Genomic DNA, 24,914 nt, shown 5'->3' with positions numbered 1-24,914 from the left:
CAAGTGCCCCAATTGAGCCAAACAGAGAACGACCCTCGATTGGATCTCTTCAATCGATTCCAGACGGCTTAACTTCTCAACTCGTATGCTTTTTCCTCCGGCCCGCCACGGCGTTGGACCTGAATGGCGATTATGGTCATGAAGACGCATCTCTTTTTGAACAAGCCGAGTTTTACCAACAGTTTTTTGTGTGGCCGGAGGCGATCGGAGGGTGTGGAGGAGGGAGGGCGGTGCTTTACGTCACGCTGAAGGTCAGGTTGTGCGAAGGGGAAGGCCACTGAGCTCAAGTCAGTGAAAAGAATCAATATTAGCTTCCGCTTGTCCTATTACTCATCATGGGTCACTCGGGAGGCGATATTATGAGGAGATACTTAAAGTTGTATAATTCCTGAGACAATGCTGATGAGACCACCCTCATTCATCCAATAAAGAACAGTTGAATGAAGCAACAATGAGAAGTACAGTAAGTAAATAGCAAACTGCCATCCCAGGGAAGCGATTAGGCCCCATTGGAGCTGCTAATCTAAATTAAATCTCCCTATAATGAATGAAGCCACCATTTGCCTCCCTCCCAATTCTGACTGGAGATTATAAATGTGCCTGTTGTTGCGGATGTGATTGATGTGCATGATGAGTCTGCCTCCTCCTGCGTGTGTGTGTGTGTGTGTGTGTGTGTGTGTGTGCGTAGGGCTTTGTACAGTACAGCTTGTGCTGTTGTCTCATTCATGTTGTTCATTACTTCATTTGGAACACATGTCTGCTTGCGTCTCCACAGCTGGGGGACTATATATCCGACATAGCCAGCAACATGATGCTGGTGGAGGAGCACATCCTGTGGATGGCGCAGAACGAGGCCCGAGCGTGCACCCGCATCGTGCAGTGCGTGGAGCGCATCGCGGACCTGGCGCTGAGCGGAGACAATCGGGCAATTTCCAAGGTACACAGCGGGACTTTTGAAGACGCCCTCAAGACACACTCACGGCCACGCTCAGCCGGGGCGAAGGTTGATTATCTGACTAAATGTCCCGAAGCGTTACCTTTTTTTTAATTCTTTCCCACAGCCTCGGATAATGAGAAGTTAATTTGGCTTTAGCAGATAGCTCGCATAAGGGGAGAGAAAGATAAATTGCTTCCTTTGTTTCTTCTCGCTTCCCGTCTATTATTTTTCCTCTCTCTGCTGTCGCTGGGGATAAAAGCATCTGCTTAATGACTAATATAAAAATCTCTTCCGCCGCCACCCAACTCCTCCTAATTCTTGTCCCCCCCCCCAGGTATCTGCGAACATTGCTCTGGAGGCCTTTCTGATCCGGCCGTCTAACTTCCTCGGCCTGTCCTGCACGGCCCTCCAGCGGCCCTCCCCCTCCTCCGCCCCCGCTGACAGCCGCTCCCGCGCCGACAAGGACGCGGCGAGAGAGCGCGCCGCCGCGGGGGAATCGTTGCTCAACTTCAAATGCCACACTGTCAACAACAGCGGCTCACCGGCCAGTCAGCTCAGCAAGGTAGGGGCGCCGGTTAATAAATGGTGTGAAACTTTCTAAAATATGCTGCTCCGTTCTTTCGCCGAGGAATGTTGGCGAATATCCACCGAATCCCGCCCGAGGTTTTTCTTTTTGGAAAGGCCACACACTTTTGTATTCCCTGACACTGTGTTCAAACGCAGGAGTGAGAGAAGAAGGGGAGAAGATATTCTAATAGAGAGAGAAATAAAACATGAGAGGAGGACAGCTTATGCAGCAGCTCGTGGGCACGATGAAATGAATTCTCCAGCAGCACACAGTTGAAGGATGCAGGAAGGATTACCACTCGTCCGGAAGTCTGTTGTCGGCCCATTTGTCCCGGGCAAGGTGACACCTTGTTCGGCTTTGTCGGTGCACCATAGATCAGCCGTGATAGGTGGGGTTGTAGCGAGGGCAGGGCCTGCAAACACGACGGTCATTTGGGAGTCAATGTGATGAATAAGATGGCCTTGCGTCCCTGTCACTTTAAATCAGTTGCGGCCTCCGTTTGTGGCTGTTCAAAAGACGAAACACCGCGGCGTCAGACGATAGGGTCACTCCCAATCTGCAGCGTTCAACTCCCCCGGCACTGACGTGGCATCGCTCTGAACATCCGAACAGTTTGCATCCTCTAGCTATTCTCCCCGCTGGTGAATTCATCAGCGTGCATGTGATCGTACCCCGTCTGCAGAGGTGTCAAGATACGAAGTACAAATACTTCGTTACTTTACTTAAGTAGAAATTTTGGGTATCTATACTTTACTGGAGTATTAATTTTTCAGACGACTTTTTACTTCTACTCCTTACATTTTCACGCAAATATCTGTACTTTCTACTCCCTACATTTTAAAAATAGCCTCGTTACTATTTCATTTTGGTTTGTTTTCACTCCGGCTTGTCATCGTTCAAAAACACACACACAAAAAACCTCTCCGCCCCGTCGCCCACAGATACGTGCGCGCGCACAGGTGAGCGCTGAGCACACACACCAGTGGACAGAGCGCGTCGAAAAATATGTCGCGTGAAAAGTAGACCGCTATACCTGCGTTTTAAACGCTCCCAGGGTGAGCATATTACAAAAGTACAAAGTACACGGATATAAAACTAAGTCATTAATAAATACATGGACAAATGCCTGTACTTTCGGGTAAATGGTTACGGTACGCCATTAACAGGTTACGCTTGCGCATGCGATTTGACGCGACGCCGTGAGCTCCGTGAGCTCGTCCTTTCTTGCTGTTGCGTTTCTCAAAATAAAAAAACAGATCTAAACTCAATATTGAGCATGGATTGAGAGAGGCAGTATCAAATCTACAACCCCGTTTATAACATATGTGTCGAGGAAAGCAGCTCACTGCAGCCACTAATACTGATACAACGTGATGGCTCACATATCTGCAGTCATTTTGTTTTGTTTGGCAAAAAAAAATTAAAAGCTTATTGTTTTCCACAATGAGCTATTTAGTAGTAACTAAATATGAGTTATTTTTTGCACAGATAGAACGTACACAAACCATTGTCTGATGGGGCAATCTGATTTACTTGAAAGTGATTGCAATTGTCTTTATTCTGTTATTTATAAAAGCACAGATGAGTCACACAATTATGTTATTTACAGAAAAAGTTTGAGAACCACAGCTTTAAGTGTTTGTGTCGGAGTCGCCGCCGCCGCCTATTTTGCACTGTTACAATACTTATAGGCAACTAGTTATCATGTCTTCCGCTACATGAAACGCATGTTAATGCTCAGTAGTACACATATGGTACTTTAATGTATTTGCATTGTAATACAATGTGATCATTTTAAATGGGCATACAGTATATGCAGCTGAAACGGGTAGCCTAATGCATCCCACATTTTTCAACATAACATTTTAAAACATTATAGTAATTATGGCCTTTATAAAAACGATTGTTTTGTGGGGAGGTGGGGTAGTGCACTATAGGCCCCTGAGACGCGGCTTAAGAGTTTGTCCTTAATGGAAAAAAAACATTCCCCTTACATTACTTTTACTTTTATACTTTTAAGTAGTTTTTAAACCAGTACTTTTACACTTTTACTTAAGTAAAAAGCTTGAGTTGATACTTCAACTTTTACAGAAGTATTTTTAAACCCTAGTATCTATACTTCTACTTGAGTAATGAATGTGAATACTTTTGACACCTCTGCCCGTCTGTGCATGTTAATGCATATTGGGAGGGGGGAGTCCATTGGTTTGTGTTTTGTCTTTTAGTCTGAGCGTATATTCCTTTTCCCTCCTCTTCTTCTGAGACGTGTGTCAAGCAGCTCGCGACCATGTATGTACGTACGTATGCGTTTCTGGAAGCTGAGCTATGTCAGCTGTAGCACGGGCAGAGCTGCATTTTTAGAGGCCGCTGCGCAAATTTGCTACAAATCGCATCTTGACGATTTCCAGATGGACTTGGTTGCGAGGCAAACGTGGAGAAAACCTTTTTCTTGGTTCACACTGAAAACATCTCTCTCCGTGGCTGCACTTCATAGCTCTGACAGGTCAGGTTCCTCGACGTTCTCAAGTCGTGCTGAAGCTGGGTTGTTGGGCATCAGCCCCGAGTCTTGGCACTGTGCGTCCTTGAGTAGAATATATATATATATATATATATATATATATATATATATATATATATATATATATATATATATATATATATATATATATATATGAACATGAAACAGCTGATGGATTTGGCTTTTTTTCCCAAACTGTAAATAGGATGGATGCGGTGACATGTGATGACCTCCAAGGCTTCTAATCATTGCCTCGTCTCAAGGTCGAGTCTTTCTCTTCAAGTAGCCGAGCAAAGATTCATGTCCATAGACTGTATACAAAAGGTGGACGTGGTCACCGTCACTCGTCGGTTGTGAACTTCGGTTTTAAAAGCCTTGATTTCTACATTTTGGCCGTCGCAGTGACCAGAGAGGCAGCAACAGAACGCTGAATAAGACCTTTTTTTGCGACCAAAAGGTTACAATTAACTTTCATGAAGTGAAAACACACTGTGAACTATGAAAGGGTTAAAGTTGTAAGACAAAAAACACAGACACCACCTTGGTAGCGACCTGTCACACGGTAGCCCCGCCCTAAAGCATACCCCGCTTTATGGTCTGTTTGGCTCTAAGTGGGACCATCATTTGCTAAATGAACATCAGTTTTGATGAAAAGCGTGAGGTGAAGAAGTGTAATACTGTTTCCAGCTCATTTAGCATGCAGAATGAACACAGCTCGTCCTCCCAGGGCGATTCACACTCTCGCACCTACGTGCTGCCCAGCTTCCACAGCTCCTGCTCCTCTGGAACAGCTGTGGGGTGCTAGAGAGCACTTTAATTGTAATTGTTGAGGGAGATGAAAGTGACTTCAACAACCTATAAAAGGGCTCTAATCTATTCGAGGTATCTCCGCAACCCCTCCTCTCTCTACAGGGCATGTGGGAAAGACTTTGTCAATTACTGATAATATGGGAAAGGTCTCTCAGGCCGAATACTTTAGCAGATGCTCAGTCTCAATCACAGGACTTGAGTCTGAATCAGATGGAGTCGGACCCCCCACTATTTTGACATATATTCCAACCACTGAGACTTTTCAGTAACTCTGTAGGACACTCATTCACTTCCGATGTCTCATATTCAGTACATGAAATCTGTTGTTGCTAAATTCTAGTCAAACAGGACTTGGTGTGTACAACAGGAACAGTTGGAGAGGAGGAGTCTTTGGTGGATCAGATGACTCATCCATAGCAGGACCCATACAGGAATGTTAACTGCATAATGCAAAAGTCAAGATTCAACTGGGCGGTGAGCGTCTGGCTCAAGCTGTGCCACGCAACAGTTGGATGCAATATTAAAAGGAAAACATGAAGAATGTTTCTTGTAGCATGATGCATTCAGCCTCATGTGACCAGAAATGCTTTGTTTTAATTAATATGTGATTTTGAATCTGACTAGAATGACAAGGAATCTCTGTCCGCATGTATGTGTGTGTGTGTGTGTGTGTGGTTATGTGTGTGTGTGTGTGTGTGTGTGTGTGTGTGTGTGTGTGTTCTTTGCATATTTCAAAAATGTTCATACAATCTACTTAGCACTTGGTGGATGTATTGCTGGGGACCCAAGGACTTTGAAAAGTCAAGCACGCCGTCTGCAGTGCCCTTTTGCTTGAGCGGTTCTCGATCATGCTTCACTCTTAACACTACGGTTTTGCGAAGAAAACAAATTGGATCCCTTTAACCCTAGAACACTAACGTTAGTAATAGTCAGACTATCACTAACGTCGGGTGAATTTCACCCGATATAATGTTCCTGATAAAATATACTTCTCATCGAAATACACTCACCTAAAGGATTATTAGGCACACCTGTTCAATTCCTCATTAATGCAATTATCTAATCGACCAATCGCATGGCAGTTGCTTCAATGCATTTAGGGGTGTGGTCCTGGTCAAGACAATCTCCTGAACTCCAAACTGAATGTCAGAATGGGAAAGGAAGGTGATTTAAGCAATTTTGAGCGTGGCATGGTTGTTGGTGCCAGACGGGCCGTATTTCACAATCTGCTCAGTTACTGGGATTTCCACGCACAACCATTTCTAGGGTTCACAAAGAATGGTGTGAAAAGGGAAAAACATCCAGTATGCGGCAGTCCTGTGGGCGAAAATGCCTTGTTGATGCTAGAGGTCAGAGGAGAATGGGTCGACTGATTCAAGCTGATAGAAGAGCAAGTTTGACTGAAATAACCACTCGTTACAACCGAGGTATGCAGCAAAGCATTTTTGAAGCCACAACACGCACAACCTTGAGGCGGATGGGCTACAACAGCAGAAGACCCCACCGGGTACCACTCATCTCCACTACAAATAGGAAAAAGAGGCTACAATTTGCAAGAGCTCACCAAAATTGGACAGTTGAAGACTGGAAAATGTTGCCTGGTCTTGATTTCTGTTGAGACAGTCAGATGGTAGAGTCAGAATTTGGCGTAAACAGAATGAGAACATGGATCCATCATGCCTTGTTACCACTGTGCAAGCTGGTGGTGGTGGTGTAATGGTGTGGGGGATGTTTTATTGGCACACTTTAGGCCCCTTAGTGCATCGTTTAAATGCCACGGCCTACATGAGCATTGTTTCTGACCATGTCCATCCCTTTATGTCCACCATGTACCCATCCTCTGATGGCTACTTCCAGTAGGATAATGCACCATGTCACAAAGCTCCAATCATTTCTAATTGGTTTCTTGAACATGACAATGAGTTCACTGTACTAACATGGCCCCCACAGTCACCAGATCTCAACCCAATAGAGCATCTTTGGGATGTGGTGGAACGGGAGCTTCGTGCCCTGGATGTGCATCCCACAAATCTCCATCAACTGCAAGATGCTATCCAATCAATATGGGCCAACATTTCTAAAGAATGCTTTCAGCACCTTGTTGAATCAATGCCACGTAGAATTAAGGCAGTTCTAAAGGCGAAAGGGGGTCAAACACAGTATTAGTATGGTGTTCCTAATAATCCTTTAGGTGAGTGTATATTCAAATACAACAATACAAGGCACCCTAAAGAACTTATGGCGTAATAATAAAATAAAATACTAATCATAAAACGATAAACAGGTATCAGAGGGAGACCCTAAAAAAAGGCTCAAAATGCGGTGAAAATGTAGGGAATCGTCAATAAAAAATGATTAAAAATATAAATAAAGGAGCTATGAACTTGTTATTTGGTCCACATGTTCCTGCGACATGTGAGTCTTGTTCTGTGAAGAAAAAGTCTTCCTTCAATGTTAAAACCCATCCGGAAAAAATAGTCACACTATCACTAACGTCGGGTGAAAATCACCCGAACAGGTGCCTGTAGAAAAAAAAACAGTGATCGGAGCAGGAAGACACGCCCACCTTCACTAACGTCTGTGAGCAGCATGAAGCTACACAAAGACCCACGCAACTCAGACAAAAGCAACATAATGAAAACAACGTCACAACAATCGCTCGGGCGAAAATCACCCAACGTTAGTGTTTTAGGGTTAATCGAAATTCATTTTTGTTCAAACTTTGAGGAGAGAAAATCTGGATTGAAAAGTTTCCAAGATATCTCACCATCAGGAAATTCACCCTATCTTCCACAATCATAATGAGTTGCTTCTGACGCCTTCCAATAGTGTGGACACACACGCTGAGGGTTACTCAACTCACAGTTTTCCTCATCATGTATTTGAATGCTCAAAGCATCAAGTGCGTGTGTTGCCATGACAATAAGTAAACCGCACATCATTCGGCTGAGACAAATCTCATAATTGTGGTTCTCGCAGCAGGCTGCCTAAGCCAGTGTTAAGTTGGATGAAGGGGAGCTTATACACCAACTAGCCTGTTAAAAAGAATGCATCCAACTCCAAGCCAGAATGAGGCAGACATTATAGATATTATAGTAGGAGATATTGTGTCAAATGAGCAGCCGTTCTGAGTTGAGATCGAAGAAAGTAGCAAACTTTCCTCCCACCATCGAGGCGGCATGTGTGTTCACAGTTCAAACTCAATACATTTGGTATATCAGGAGCTCGGCAATAAATGCAAATGGGACGCTCACACACACACACACACACACACACACACACACACACACACACACACACACACACACACACACACACACACACACTCCCGTATGACTCATCAGTCAGTCAGTCTAACACTGCTCAGTTTAACAGCACACTGTGAAGGCTGCAACAGACACAACTCCACCGCTTGTTATCGAGCAAAGGATATAGTACAAAGATACAGACGACAGACAGAAAAAAGGTCTAAGCTGGGGAAAATAAATCCTAGTTTGATGTCATCACATAATCATGAATCTAATTTTGTATTTTTTTTCCCATGCCTTCACGCCGGTGACATGTTTTCAGAACGTTCTCAGGAACTCCTTGAGGGAATTTCTTCAAATTTGATTTGGCCCAAACGTCCGCCTGGACTCCCTGGAGGAGGAACTGAAGGTGAAAGGGCAAAGGTCACTGTGACCTCACGTCCGTCCCATTCAACGCGATATTTCAGGAACGCCTTGACAAGCATCCACTTGCCCTCGAGGATGCACAGATTACATTTTGAGGATCAAAGACCACTTCACAAAGCACGTTTTCTGGCCATAACTCAAGAATGAATGTGTCAATTCTGACAATTTCATGTCTAACAGGTTAAAAAAGAAGAAGTGATGACACTGGACGGAAATGGACGCAAACGGCAACATACCTGCTTGGCGGAGGAATACAACCAAGAGGCGGTAAATCTAGTTTTATTTAAATCATGTTAGCCAAAGCAGATCCACGTGTCAGTTAATGGTCAGATTGAAATTTGTCATTGAATAGTATATACAGTAAATCAAAATGTAAGTGAAGTGAAAGTCCGAGCTTGTGTGAAGTTGACAAACATATCCTCATAGAGCTCAAGTGTTGTTGCCAGCAGCGGCGGTTGGCTGAGTGTCATTAACTAGAACGGTGGCACGCAAACTTTTTAAGAAGAGCTTTAAAAGTGATTAATGGGCCAGCTCCTTAAAAAAGCTGCAGACTTCTCCATAAACTGGGCTCCTTTTCTAGGCTGTTCCCTCCGTCCTCGTGTAGCTGGCTGACTGGCTGAGTGATCTGCTCTCCGTCTCACTCTGGCAGACGCTCAGCACCGTTTAGAGCCGTTTGGGTCCAACTGGACTAAGACACACAGCATATGGGCCTGCTGGGCCAACACCTTGCCAAAGAGCGGTGTGATAAAACACAGCCTTACAACATCAGCGCCTCACTCAATGCAATGCACTCGATTGTGAAAGTGTTTGTCTCCTGATTTACTTTCTGTTTTCCACAGAAACATTTTCGGGAGATTGTTATAGAGGAAGGTTAAAAGAAAGAGGGGACTTTCTTCTCAGGTTAAATAATTAAATAGTAGCCTGACTATATGTCATCTCCACTTCTTTCTCCCAATGTCTCATTGTCACTCTCTGTCAGACATCAAGCAAACACAGAAAAAACACAGAAAAAATCCCAGTTTAGATCTTCTTCTCTGGAAACACTTTAATGTTGACTGAAGCTGTGCTGACATCTTCACTCTGTAGGTGCAGGTCAGATGTCCTCAGACTTGTGTAACAGAGAAAGTGGATCCAATACTATCTGTGTCCAGGCCCAGTAGAAACAACAGCAAAGGCTTTTACACAACGAAAATGCCAAATACCCGCCTGCAAATATGTCATGTCCATATGCGCTGTGTTGAGGGGAGTAATAACCATCAATAACCTTAGTTTGGACTTTGTTTGGATTAGGTCTTTTTTTTGTTTTTTTATATATATATATATGTGCAACTTAACCCGGTCCGCACAACGTGATTAGTTAATGTCTTTAATCGCATACCAAAAAAAACATTGCTTTTCTTTTTTTTGCCACGTTCGGTGTAAAAGTATGTATGTCAAATAGAGTTTTGAGAAATAATTTGGGGTGTAAATTAATAGATACAGTTGGAGTCCCCTGGGTCCATCCAGGAGATCACCAAAGTTACCATGAAGCACCATGACTATGTGTACAAATGTTTGTGCCAATCCAATTCGACCCGTTGGTGTAACTAGAACAGCCTGTGAGTCACCAAAGTTGTAAAGATTGATTGTCATAAGGATGAACATCTGTACCAAATGTCATAGCAATTTATTCGTCAGTTATTGGGATATTTCAGTTTGGACCAAAGTGGGTCAACCAATGGACGTTATCATCCCGAGAGCCAAGTCGCTAACGTGCCAAAATACATCAAATCCTATGTGTCTATATGAAGGGCACACATTAATCAACCAAAAGGAGACTTGTCTATCCACCTGGCAGATTCTCTTGTTGAGTTTCGCTGATGACACAAAACCAAGTGGCATAATTTCCTGTAAGCCAAAGAAAGCAATCAAAGTAATTTTACTGTTCAATCATTATCTCTTCGCTATGTACTTATCGGAAAATAAGATGAGCCATGATCTAACCGGCTTGAATTTTAACCAACATTCAAATACAGTTTGAAAAGTGTTTTTTTAACTGTGTGTAGTGCACTTGGTGGGGTAATTACAGAGTCATGCTCGACATTTGCACATTCAACAACCTCTCATACCAAACACACACATCTTGGCAGATTCCAGCAAGGTTTTTATTGTCACATCTCTGTATATGGAGTGTCTTACCCACATTATTAATATTATAACATTGCACATATGTAGTATATGTAAATGAGCAAACATTTCCTATAGTTACTGAGGCATTTACTCAGTTGCATTTGATCGCAGATTTATATCTAGCACATACTGTTTCAAAGGTCTGCTTGAAACCTAATTGGTAGGGGAAATCTGACATAGCGAATGCTTTGCTTTATTGAACGTTCCCCAAAAAGTCCCCTTCAGAAACCGTATGCGTTCTCTGTCTTCACACACCGTCGAAACTTGGCTTTGAGCTGTTGCTTCATATATTCGAAATATGAGCCCTTTCGGCAAGAATTTTGTGAACCAATAGTTGGCACAGATAAAAAAACTCTTTCTTGTGAGCTTGAACTGAAAAAGCTCAGGTTAGGTGGTGTGTTCATAGCTAGGTTGTGCATATTCAGGTGATTGACAGCTATCACAGGGTATTTGTGGTGCAGTTAAATGGGTTTTATTTGAGTATTCAAAATACTCTTACGCATTGATTCCCAACCAACACAGGTTTCAGGGATTCTGAGGTACAGGAACTAGTAGATCAGTATATATAGCAATATATGAGGTGAAGGAAGAGTCTTGATTGGTTTCAACCCTTCAAAGTCTTGGACTTTTTCTCTGTCTCAATACACTGTGGTCTTGGTCCTGACTTGGTCTCAAAGTCTTGGTCTTGTCTCTGTCTCAAAACAACCCCATCTTGGTCTTGACTTGGTCTCAAATTCAAAGTTCTTGTCTCGGTCTCGATACGATCTAGTCTTGGTCTGCACTTTGTCTCGGTGTAGGTGGTCTAGACTACAATACGGCCAAGTGACCATAGTACGGGTAAGGTAATACCCTTCAGGTTGCCACCATCTCATTACCCATAAGTCTCAGGGTGAGTCCTGACATTTAGTTATTTGTCAGCTGGCTTTGTACTCATTGACGTCATTATGAACTCAATCAATTTTAAACGTATATTTGTACACGTCAACAAATCCGGTGTCTGCCTCGCCTCGCCTCCAAAACCTAATTGAAATTCAAATGAGCTTTTGAAAATGCACCTGTTTCCCCCCCCCTACATCTTCTCAGCATCTTGCCTGATTACTGCGTGTCTGGCGGCTGACCTTTTTAGTCGGTATCACACTGCTTAATAGCACAGTGTCACTTTGTTTGGAACCAATTACGGCTAAATTACACAAACATATGGCGTCTCTCCCCATTCCCCAAGTCAGTGGGCATTATCCTTGAAGTGAATTGCAGAGTGTATGGTTCATTGAGGATGACAGTTTGGGACAATATTTACCACTTTAGATCTCCCCCTTCCTTGTCATTGACAGGTAATTAGTGGGAGCCTTTAGGCTGAACGGGTGGCGTCTGTCCCCACACACACACACACACACACCCCTCTCTCCTCAGATAGCCTCTCTCTGCTCTACAGAGCTCCACTGCTTTTTAATTACAACCACCCGGCTCTGCGTGGGTGTGTGGTTTTTATTTTATTTTATTTTATTTTATTTAAGGGGGTGTGGGGTATATGTGGATGTGAGGATGTATTCGGGTGTGTGTGTGTGTGTGTGTGTGTGTGTGTGTGTGTGTGTGTGTGTGTGTGTGTGTGTGTGTGTGTGTGCGCGTCAGCCGCCCTCCAGGTTAAGACACTATATCAGGGGACACTGTTGCAGCAGAACTGAGCCGGCGGCTGCCGCACAGTAAATCCTCTATGTCAGCACAGGCATCTAAGACAACCAAACATGACCCAGTTTATCCCGATACAGTAAACGTGGCGCCTTTATGAATGCGTAGCATCTTGATAATTTGCCTCTAATTGGAATATGTTAGGGAATGCGTTGTGTACAGCCCCTCTAATAAGCTACAGAGGATTTAGAGTACTTAACTCCAACACGAGCAGTGCAAGGACTCTTCATTAGCTCGTTGACCCTGCGTCTCCATGCAGAGGATTTCCTCCTCCGCATGGTAGTTGACGTGCAGACGACCGGAGGTTAATAGCACGGGTGTCGAACCGCAGTGAGGCGTCAGAGTCAAATGGCAACGGGCGTTAACGTTGGATGGGTGTTTCGGTTGTATTAGTTCATGTTGTGCTTCATAATGCTGAGTGGGTGCCTTGTGCATGTGGGTGGATGTTTGAGTCTGAGAGCATGAAGCATGCCCCGTGTGCGTCTTCCAAGGTGAAAATATGCATGTATGCATGCTGCCGTTGCGTTGCGCTTGCGTGCACAGGCGAAGATGTGAATATCAAGCATACGAACGTGTATGTGTGTGGCGGCACATCCATGCAGATGCATTATGCTCCACAGCGAGAAGGCATATCGAAATTTTTACTCCGTCCCTCGAGGAATCACTTCTTTTCTTTTTTTTCTTCTTTTTTTTCTTCTTCCCTTTGCAGCTCGGTGAAACAAACAGGCCTGTGATGCAGCAGTGAGAGGCCTTGAATGCTAAACACATCATAAGAGAGGAAGGCAGTTGAGAGGAGGAGGAGGAGGAGGAGGAGGAGGAGGAGAAGGGCCAGCAGACAAAAAGAGAACTGAAATAGAAAAAAAGAACGAGAAAGAATGCAACACGGCAAAAGGTGGCGAATGAAGGACTAGACACGTACATGCAGGAAATAGAGAGCGAGGTGGAGACACTCAGCAGGGAGCAAAGGGAGAGCGAGAAGAGGAGCAAGAGAATAAGAAAGAAAAATTGTCCTATCAGTGGCTGGAGATCAGCAGGCTTCGGGGACTTCTATCCATTTCCACGGAATGAGAGACAGTGATTTGTTTCCCTTTGTAGAGTCGATCCTCTCCTAACTGCGTGGAGCGCGTGCAGGACAAGTCGTCCCCAGCTGAATCATTCGTCCCATCCCATCTTTTTCTGAAAAAATCTACCAGGAAGGTTACTTTTGATTATTTATTTTCAATGAGCATCCACTTTCACTTTCCTTTCTCGCCCAATTCCTTTGGTTTATTTCATGAAACGATGTAGCTGAATCATGCAGCAGTTAGCAGCCTCTCTGTCGGCTGTGTTGTCCAGTGCGGTCTTTTACTGTTGTACATGCTCCTCCTCACTCTGCAGCGCTCTGATGAGGAGACATTTGCTCATCACTGACTGTCCTTATTTATTTTTATATTTTGTTTTGCTTTCATACATTTTCGTTTTCTGCTGTGCGACAGACTTATCCGGCGAGCTGCGCCGCATTCTCAGCCAGCCTCGTCCCTGACAGCTGACTGTAGAAAAACGACAGCTCCGGCCTGCCCACCGCTTCAGGAAGAATAATCCTTTGAAAAATAGGTCATTTTCAATTATACATTGCATCTGCATCTTAATAGTGTCTTCTGTAATCGTGTCAAAGAGAGTATGGTAAAGATTTTCCCCTGCCTGTAGCCTCACTGCAAACCTGCATCACTCACAACAGCATCGCCTCGAATGAGCAGAGAAGTCTCTTTTAAAAATAGCTTCTATTTTGAAAAACCGTCAGTGGAGAGAAATTTTGGCTCTGATTTCACGGTCCAGAGAGTCGACTCCATTCAAAGTCAGAAGGCTTGCAGGGATCGGTTACATGGCAGACAAAGGGCTAAACATATCCTGTATGTTTATGTTTTTATAATATTTATTATTATCTATTATTTTGTGTATCCAGTTGTCATGAAAGGTTCTGAAGAATATATTACACTTTTGGTAATGACATTCTGGTTATAAAAGAGGAGAGACACTGTTTTTGTAGCTAATAGCTTGTGAAATATGCAAACCTTTTGAAGGCAAGGTCGGGAAGTTAACGTTGTTTTGAATCAGAATGCTTTTAATTTTTTGTATGTTTGCCAAGATCATCTCCCGGCCTTTGTACGGCCAGAGTATGCACACGCTGTAATCTGTATCAAAACATCTCCACTGAAAGGGCCAGATGTCATGATATAGTGATCATGGATGTTTTTTTGTTGTTGTTTTTTTCATGCAGTAGCTATGGCAGCCAAAAATATCATGGTAAATGGTCTTATTATGATAATCATGAAACGTTACAGAAATGCTAGTATATGTGCCAAAATGTAATGAATTTAAGTCACGATTGCCTTCAGTCTAATCCAACCCAAGAAACAGCACTTTCCTCAAATGAACAGCAAATGCAAAAAAAGAAAATGTCCATTTGTGTTTTCACATGTTGATCATTTCTTTTTGGGGGTTTTTGTATTTAACATCATACATGATTATCACGGCTAAATAATTCAAATTCCCATTCAAAATAGTCCAAGGAGGTAGATAGAGCCTGTAGCTATAACTATAAATAGGTTTAAGACGCTGGATTATTTACACAATAATATCATGCTCATACTATAATAATTATATTCTATGACACCTCCAGTGTTACAGTTGTAAAAGAACCAACATATACTGGCTTTAGTCCTCAGACTCTCAGAAGCCGCCAACACCGTCCACCAACACGCCAACATCTCTGCATTACTACCGACGGGGCAAACAAGAAACACAGCTGAAGCTGACTCGTCAGTCACATGATATCCCCGCTCTATTTGATTGAACAGTGGCTACAGTTAACAAGGAGCCTGGTTCTCTGGTCCTGCTGTGACAGCTGTGCCTCCGTTTGACGGGGTAAAAAGATGGTCCCTCGTGGCTCATTAAACCGCTAATGAAGGCAGGAGTGCTGTGTTGCCTTCACGGTGCCTCCTGAAAGTGTCGGTAATGATGATGATGAGGATGGATGGTGTCGGCTGTATTCGCCACCGCCGTGTTTCCACCGCGACGTTCTGGGAAGCCGGTACAGAGGCAGGCGCATCTCTAAGTCGGCTGTTTTATGTTTTATGTACTCCACTCGTAGTGAATTTCATGGTCGTCTATGGGTTGAGAAAACCCAAACGTCTACTAATCGGAGGGAAATGTAAATGTTTTTTCGGGCTGAGAACAAGGCTGTTTTTCTGGAAAGTGGCTGTTGATTCGCTTGATGCAATTTTTATAATTTTTTTATGCCAACAGTAGCAATATGGTTCATGTCCCAGTGCAACTTCGAGAGCGAGTGAGCAACATACATCCTCCCCAAATGGCAAACGAAGCCAGCACTAGAAGACCAGGCCAGCGTTGGAAGCTTGTTGCACTGGGCCTCTGCCAGCTGTTTATATGGTTCCCTCCAAATTTGAGCCCAGACTTTGCTGAAAGAAAATCCCATGTGCGCTAAGCAAACTTTATCTGGATGAATAGTAAAGGTCTGAATATTGCATCTCCCGATTCCAGCAGTTTAAATGGCTTTGTCATGCTGACATTTCATCTCCACAGCCAGTTAACTGTGCCTCTAGTTTGACATGACACCGGGTCATTATGGCCTCTTCGTGAGTTGGACTTCCTGCTCCATGGCAGTCAGATGGCATTCATCACCCCCCTGCCCTCCTATTGCCACTTAATAAAGAAGCATGTTTCTACAATGGCATTTTCCAATCTAGACACCAATAACCCCTCCAGCATTTCATATGCCCACATTTCATATGCCACACTCTTGCTCTTTTTCCACGGTCTCATTATCTCTCAGACACATGCATTAAAAAAAAGAAAGAATCCTTTTTCAATGCTGAATGTTAGTTAAAGACTTTCACACAAGGTTAAAATGTTGCGCTCCCAGTGAAAGGGAAGTGGGAACATCTTTAGCTTCTGCACCGTGGCGTATTTGGCGTTCATCAGAGGTGTCAAAAGTATTCACATTCATTACTCAAGTAGAAGTATAGATACTAGGGTTTCAAAATACTTCTGTAAAAGTTGAAATATCAACTCAAGCTTTTTACATAAGTAAAAGTGTAAAAGTACTGGTTACAAAACTACTTAAAAGTATAAAAGTAAAAGTAATGTAAGAGGATTTTTTTTGTCCATTAAGGACAAACTCTTAAGCCGCGTTTCAGGGGCCTATAGTGCACTTCCCCACCTCCCCCCAAAACAATCATTTTTCTAAAGGCCATAATGACTATAATGTTTTAAAATGTTATGTTGAAAAATGTGGGATGCACTAGGCTACCCGTTTCAGCTGCCCATTGCACGCATGTTAATGCTCAGTAGTACACGTATGGTACTTTAATGTATTTGCATTGTAATAAAATGTGATCATTTTTATTACAATGCAAATACATTAAAGTACCATATGTGTACTACTGAGCATTAACATGCGTTCCATGGAGCGGAATACATGATAACTAGTTGCCTATAAGTATTGTAATAGTGCAAAAAGTCAAACTTCAGTGGAATGTTATCAATAACCTTTATTGGAAGAGACCTTGAGACCTTTGGACTCAATCCTGTATGTACAACAACACTACCAATAGGCTTTGTTCAGCCGCAAAAGCAGCAGGTTCTCAAAGTTCTTTGAGCCAATGCATGCTCTTCTTGGCCTGAAGATGAGCCCTGCAACACTAAAAAGTCTTTCACAGGCTGCTGAGGCAGGGAGTGCCGTATTAAACTTAAGTGAAAGCTGGCACACAGCTGGGAAAGACTTCAGTTCATCTACTGTGTCTCCTCCTGGGCACCCCAGGTATGCATCCAACTGCTGGGTCGATTCAAGAGGGCCGGTCTTCTTCAAGGAGGAAAAGAAATCCTCTTCCTCAGATGATTGGGAGCCCTCAATGACGTGATTCTCAGCCTAACAGTCCAAGTGGCTTCTAATATAGTCAAGGCCGGTGGAATAAAAAAAACCATAATCAGGATAATTTAGACCATATAACAGTATTGTAATTGTGTGTGTGTGTGTGTGTGTGTGTGTGTGTGTCATTAAACGTAATTTCACTGTCTCTGAAATTACACATACTGAGGGGAAGTTGAGAAGTGAGACACTTACCAAGTTTGAGGATAGTTTTGTCACTTGTCCAGCAGGTCTTACATTTGGGAACTAGAATGGCTGCGGCTATTAGCTCTGGATCTGCAAGCATCTCTCCGAAGCGTTTTTGAAGGCCTGAAAGAAGTGCCGTAATCAAAGGCTCACAGAACTTAGAGGCAACGTGAAGGTGCTCGAGCTTGGTCCTTAGCAGAGTTATGGTTGGGACCAACTATCCCATCTGCAAACTGGTTTCTCCCTGAAGGACGTCAAGTGCCTTGGCAATTGGGTTCATTGTCTTTGCATATTCTGCAAGAAATGCAAGTTCCACTGGAGTAAACCTGTACAAAGAAGAAAAGAAAAACACAACATTGTCACAGTGACACCAATGAAAACACGACGGTGTGCCGTCCAGCAGTCTGTTGTTGTTGCTACAAACTTAATTTCACTAAGGGCAGCTTTCAGTTTTCTTTTCATTTCAACAGAGGCCTTTGTGACTTGGTTTACAACATTATTGCGCGTCATGACTTTTGTATTTGGCTGAAGATGTTGCACAAGATCAATGAAGCCCTGTTGTTGAACAATGTGTGGTGGGTGCAAGCCTTCAACAACAAATTTGAGGACTACTTTATCCACACTTGCCTGGGACACTCTTCGAGTCTCCCACAGCTTGGTTTGTTTGGAGGGTGGGTCCAAAGAACCTTCAGTGGATGACCTCCTTTTGACGGCTGATGAAGTAAGTTGCGTGTACCTCTCTAGACGAGTGGGGTGTTTCTTCTGTGGAGAAAATTAATGTACAGGTACAGATGAGATTCATATTACTTCTCTCAAACCACAAACTCAGATTATCTAGGACTTCCGCTGTATTAAATGTCCTGCTTGAAGTTCATGAAAGAAGGTCAGACTACAAGTTAGGGAGCAGTTTCACTGGTCTATGCAATTATGTTGAGCAGACCGGAATATTTACAGCTGTTTTAGGACCACAAGCAGCTCCTGGCATGACCAAAAAGTAGCATTATTGATGAGATAGTCCGACTTTAATTCATTTTAAACTGCATTTGGCTGATAGTTGGGCCTATTACCTCTTTACAAGGACCCATGGGGCCTGCCCTATACAGGCATGCGCACTCTCATACACAAACAGGATCATGCCTATCCTTAGTACATGCTTTATCAACAAGCTGTAGACTACAGCTTTGCACAATTAACCTACAAATATTGCATATAGCAATAATATAAGTTCAGATAACCTTTGGCTAAAGTCGAATTTCAAATGTCACACAGAGCCCAACAAACAAACTTGCAACGTTGAATCACAGCCTTTTACTATCAAGAAAACCATGGCATGTCTTGGCATGTACCTACCTAGCCATAGGAAACATTGCAAATGTACCATTAGCTAGCACGTTACTTGGTCACTACTACAACATTTAGTCAATAATCGACTATCATAACGAAAACTATAGTTTTGCGCAATTAACATACAGATGTTACTAACGCTACAAAGCTATCGTCAACAAACACACGTTAGTTACGGTCTTACAAACACATAATGGAGGTCCAACACGACTAGTCATACTAAGTTAGTTGTAAGAAAGTTAACGGTGATAGGGACAACAGTTGATTATGCAGTGTTCAGTCATAGACATGGAAGGAAACATCCAACACGGCACTATGTAGTGATGTGCTAACGCTATGAAGCTATCGTCAACGAACTAGCAACGTTGAAGCATAGACTAGCTACTGCTAAGCAAGCAAACATAGCCATAGCAAACATGGCAACATGTACGTTACTAGGTTACTACAATATTTGGTCAATAATCGACTGATAATAACAAACTTTCAGCTTACCTCAATATGTTTTTTCAAATTCGACGGCGAGTTTTTGAAAGCCATTAGCTTGTGGTACTTGGGTGCGCAGAGCTTGCAGCGCATTCTAAATGAATTGTTTTTGCACCCAACCATCTCGAAAAATTCTTCCAGGTACGGCCAGGGATGTACAAGGGTTGGCTGGTCTTGTTGGCCATCAACCTCCTCGCTGATACCTGGTTGGGAGTTCTCTGATATGGACATCTTTTTAATCGGCTTTTCTGCTGTCCTTGCCGGAGAGTGACGTGATTTGTAACGGTTGATTTGTGTCGTCTGCAGGTGCATCGCGTAGAGAACCAATAGGGTGTCGGAATGGTACTTCTCATCCAACCACAATCAAATTCACTCTATCCTGATGGCGCGATTTATCTGGCTAGGTTTTTTGTGTGTGTGTTTTTGAACGATGACAAGCCGGAATGAAAACAAACCAAAATGAAATAGTAACGAGGCTATTTTTAAAATGTAGGGAGTAGAAAGTACAGATATTTGCGTGAAAATGTAAAGAGTAGAAGTAAAAAGTCGTCTGAAAAATAAATACTCCAATAAAGTATAGAAACCCAAAATTTCTACTTAAGTAGAGTAACGAAGTATTTGTTACTTGACACCTCTGGCGTTCATACGGAATATTTGAGCGGCATACAAGAGGGATTTCAGTCAAATCCCACGCGTTTGATTGGGCCGCTAAAATGTGTGTGCAGGCTTCGAGTTTAGACTCGATTGTTGTGAGATCAGTAGGAGGATGAGGGAGGAATGAAAGATGAACTGTGTGTCCCTGGGTTGGGGGTGGTACATGCAGAGCAACGTGCAACCAGGCCTGAGCTCCCTTCTCGCTCACCCGCCGGCAAAAAAACGGTCATTTCGTATCATCATCATGAAACAAAGCTTTTTCCCCACTTACACCCAGACACATCTCTTCCTATCTCCTTTATATATTGCTCCGTGACCGACATGGCTAGCTACTGGGCCCAAAGTCTCATTTGACTGGATGATTATTATTTTTTTCTTTGTAAATGCCCCTGAGTGCAGGATGACTCATCAAACATTTGAAACCATTTAATAGAAGAGAACCACAAAATAGGATTTAATGGTGATTTTCTTGTAAGTGCCCAAATACAGATTTTCATGAACATATATTTGGCATAGAAGAAGAGATAAATGAACAAGTATTTCTAATTTACTGGGACATTACTAAACGAAAACTCCAATGCATTAGATGCAGTCTCCGACATTACATAAATATTTTTCTGCTTAATATATATATATATATATATATACTATTTGATGAACGACTAGCGCGAAATGCACCCGTTTTCACCATTCCTCCTCTCACTCCCTCCTCTCCCTCCTCCTCTCCCTGGTCCTCCTTCTCCGGCTCTTTTCATGTGGATTAAAGCAGTAACTGCTGAGTCAACTGGCTGAGTTTTGCCTCCCGTGCGCTAGTTAATCTGTCCTGTCCTGCTTCATCTTCCACCTTTTTGCTTCTGGTCTACAAATCACAGCTCCGTTGACTCCCACTTCCATCCGCCTTTCTTCCCTCTCCCTCTGCCCTCCTTCATGTCCTACAGTATGCGCCTCCTCCGACAGGTGGGATTCCGCAGCGGGGAGTCCTCTGCAATCCGTCTCCTCTGTTCCCTGCCTCAGCTTCACACACAACCCCCCCTCGTGTGTTACTCTGAGCTGCTTTCATCCTCTCACCCTCCATCCCGCACTACGTGGGGTAATTAGAGTAATTGAATGCATTAGGATGCTGTAAAAACAGGTTGCCCAGGGTTGAGGCAGCTAAAAGCAAGAATACACACCTGACTGTCTTGATGTGGCATGCCACCGCACACGACGCACACAGAGAGGCGTTCTGGTAATCCCTCAGCATCCCTGCACACTGACGTCGAACAGCTGGGATGCTGTATGATAGACAGCATCCAAAGCCCATATGTAGATCTGGAAAGTTTCTGTTTGGCAAATAAAATGAAAGTTGAGCTTTTTAGCTACTTCCTTCCTTGCTTTTGAAACTAGGTCTTAAAGGTATACTTCACCAATAGAACAGATTGTACTTGATTGTTTGATTTGTACATCAATGACCAGTCGATCAGGAAAAATGCATCCTAAGTTTCTGTCAACCACAGGATACGTTGAATGGGGACATTTTTGCATTTGGTCAGAGTACGTTGCGTAGTATGAGATTGGCCCACTAGCGCAGCAGCTACAACCCATACAGTTCGACCTCGTCGTCGCTCCAAGCAAAGACATCTCTGGTCCCTCTTTTTACAATTGCCGTTCTTCCTCCGCAGTGTTTACTGCAACCAAACCAACTGCAGTGTGTAGAAAATCTGCTTCCTGTTTACACCGCCACGCGCTTGCCCAGCGTACGTGAATGTGAAATGCGTGTTTGAGGGTCGCCGTGTGGACAGAAATAATTTTAAAAACGATGCTGAAACGCTCTTGTCGATGTAGCCTAAGAAAGTCTGCGAAAGGTGGTAAATATTTAATTACAACTAGTATAATATCTTTTTAACCTTAGCCAAGTTTCATGTTTCACATTCAACATTTAACAACATCAGCTACATTGCATTGTACATTTCTGCAAGCTTAATAGGAGGCTGATATATAATGTGTTCATGAAACATATTTTGGGTTCAGAAAATGCCTTCAACAGATCTCCTGGTTTTGCAGAAACCTACAGTGCCAGCGTACTGGCTGCAGTTACTCAGCTCCCGTCTTACTTTGAATTGTTAAAAAAAACCTTGTTTTGGTTGCATGCCTCCGCGGTGAACTGGGAAACAAAAACATAGAAAGGGCTTGATGAAATGAAGTAAATTGGGGAGGCACCACTATCAACAGCAAAACTACATCATCATCCAAGTTTCATTCATCCAGTCGTACACTCACTACTTCCCAAACTCATGCGTCTTTTGCTAAAACCTCACTATTTAAACCAGCAGCCGCCTGAGCGAGCAGGAGACTGTTTATGCAGACGTGTTTTTAAATTAGCACAATTTTAAAGAAGATACACATGTTTGGGAAGTAGCGAGCACATGGGCCCAATTTCGTTCAATTCATCAAGAATGTCCCCTGCTTTTTGAACGCTCATTTCAGCGTGCGAGAAAAGCGCGGGTTTTCGTGGGCCGGGCATTCCTCTTAAATGTTTTTACGACATCAGCTCCAGCGAGGGTCCTGCGTTGCTTGCTGGTTGACGTCAAACTCTTCCCACACATTGCTGTGAACCGCTTTCTAAGAAGTGCTGACATGTTAGGAACATATGTTGCACCTGCACTTTTAGACACGTGTGGGACGCACAAGGGAGAAGCAGGTGTGACAGTTTGCTAAGGCGTGAATGGGGAACAAACATCCTTCTCTTTTTGATGAATGAAATAAAAAAAATTAAAAAACGTTCACACATATTTGAGAAAAGCACATCTGTCGTTTCTCAGGTAATTTGCACCTCTTTTCCCCCCGCCCTCCTCCTTATCTTCCTCCTGCTCCTTCACTCTCTCTCTGACTGCCCTCCCTCTTTTATCAGCTCCATATTTTGGGGAAACAGTCTCCTCTAATACCCGCGAAAAGGAGATGGGAAAAAATGCTTTTTCTAATTGCTCCGTGGTGTGTTTGCACATTACACCATCTGTGGAGCTTCTGCCATTCCCTCAATTAGAATTCTTAGATCAACGAGATTGGGTTTTTTCTGCACCGCCCGTGTTTGCTTAGATGGAATCTGCTGCAAGAGCACCGGCTTCCACAAGTTATAATTACAGTAACTCTGTGCTCCTCTCTCAACAGTGGGATATCTCTCACTCTTTCTCTGCGTATATTTCTCTCTAATTATTGTTATTCCTCATGTGGAAACGCTAGTTTTCACCCCCCCCCCCCCCCCCCCCACCCCCCCCTACTGTATCTGTTACTGCGTTGTGCAAAGCTGTAAACTTGGCATGGCAGTTAGGAGTCCTCCCACGGAGTGTCCATAATTTTGGATTTACCGAAACAATATAAGCTGCTTATTTTTGAACGAAACATGTGTGTGTTTGTGTGCGTGCGTGTGTGTGTGTCTCATTCAGAAAGAGTGGCTACAAATACACACAGCCTTTCACCCATGTCGTAGTCAAGGTTTTGAACGTATCCGTGGGCCCATTAAGAAGCTTTTTTTTACCGACCGCACCAGATATATGTCCAGTAGCGTACGGTTCAAACAAACCTTGATGTGTGTAAATGTTTGATTTGGTTCATGTAGACCGGTTTTAGTTTTGTTTTCAGGACTAAACTGGTCTGGTTGTCGTCTAAGCAAATTCTAGTGAGATCTGTCTTCAGTGTTGAGACGAAAGCAGCCCAAACGCACTGTATTTTTCCAGGAAAAGATATGTAATTTTAGCATGAATTCAAAAGCTCAGCTGCGATTGAATCCCATCTGCTGAACAAAAAGCGTCTCCCAGTTTCTATAAGCGATATACAGTGTGCGTAACAGGGAGAAATTGAAGTCTGTTTACTGATTTCTTCGGCATTTTCTTTACATTTTGGTTTGCTGACAATGCTCATACCCCCAATCATCTCGGTATAAAAGAAGCACACACACATAACGTTTCTAAACCCATGTACGTCGACACAGAGCAGCCCTGATACATAATTATATATATTATGTAACTTCAGAACCAATAGAGTCTACTAGTTATGAATACACACAAATTCAAAGTGGAAAAAAGTGGGTGAGCATTTCTTTTGAATCAGTTCATGCCCAGGCGGCGACTCCTCTGGTTGCAAAAATAATTCTGATTGTATAGAAGTCTATGAGAAAATGATTCTACTTCTCACTTGATTCATTCCCTCAGTAAACATAGTAAACAAACGAGTTTATGGTCTCAATGACTAGTTTCAAGTCTTCTTCAATACAGCCTGCTGTGTATTAGTAAATCATGGTCTCGATTGGAGTAAAATAGATGAAAAAGTAGGTAATGCTTGAGGGCGGGGCTACCTTGGGATTACCAGGGCCACATTTGTCATCTCTACATCCCATCTCAAAATATGGTCACCTCTGTTCAACGGTTGCAAAAAACAAGATGGCGACGGACAAAATACCTAACTCGAGGCTTCAAAACCACAATGTGTGAGTGTCATAAATCTACTGGACACTGTGACAGACGACACCATTCTTTTGATTGTCTTGGAATCCTCCTCTCATTTGTTCAAAGAGCAGACGCTTGACCCGGCAGTGAACTGTATCTTCATTGTATCCGCCAAGGAAACATATATTCGTTTTTCACCACGATGCTCGTTAAGCTGCCTCGCCGATCCTGCGTCCTGCGTTTGAAACGCCTTTTGTGAACATCCTCAGAAATGAACGTGAGGCTTCAAGCGACTCAAATGCGTGGTTAAAAATGAGGTGCGGTGAAGCTTGCTTGACTTCCTGTCAGTCACAGGCAACGATAATGAGGGATGGCAGTGATCAAAACCAAATGGCAAAAGTTGAAATGGTGCATTTAGAGCGAGAATGCTGGATATCTTTCTTAAGTTTGGATCAATTGGAGTGAGCATATTTACATTTTCCGTCTTCGAGATTCTACTTTGAGGAATGAGAATTTAATCTGGACAAATTGAAACCC

At 43.2% G+C, this 24,914-nt stretch overlaps 1 protein-coding gene across 1 annotated transcript in view; it reads left to right on the top strand.

Annotated features, from left to right (window-relative positions):
• adgra1b (adhesion G protein-coupled receptor A1b) overlaps nt 1-24,914 on the top strand; it is a gene marked incomplete at both ends in the record, with an annotated part of 158,145 nt that overhangs the window by 53,849 nt on the left and 79,382 nt on the right. The window contains 2 exons of the mRNA XM_079229808.1: nt 776-937; nt 1,272-1,499. Coding sequence (XP_079085934.1) covers nt 776-937; nt 1,272-1,499 — 390 coding nt within the window. The remainder of the gene's footprint in view (nt 1-775; nt 938-1,271; nt 1,500-24,914) is intronic.

The sequence above is a fragment of the Taurulus bubalis genome (assembly GCF_910589615.1).
Source record: "Taurulus bubalis genome assembly, chromosome: 14".
NCBI classification, from domain to species: domain Eukaryota; kingdom Metazoa; phylum Chordata; class Actinopteri; order Perciformes; family Cottidae; genus Taurulus; species Taurulus bubalis.
Note: the sequence above shows the minus strand (reverse complement) of the source record. Positions and strands in the feature narration are given on the sequence as shown.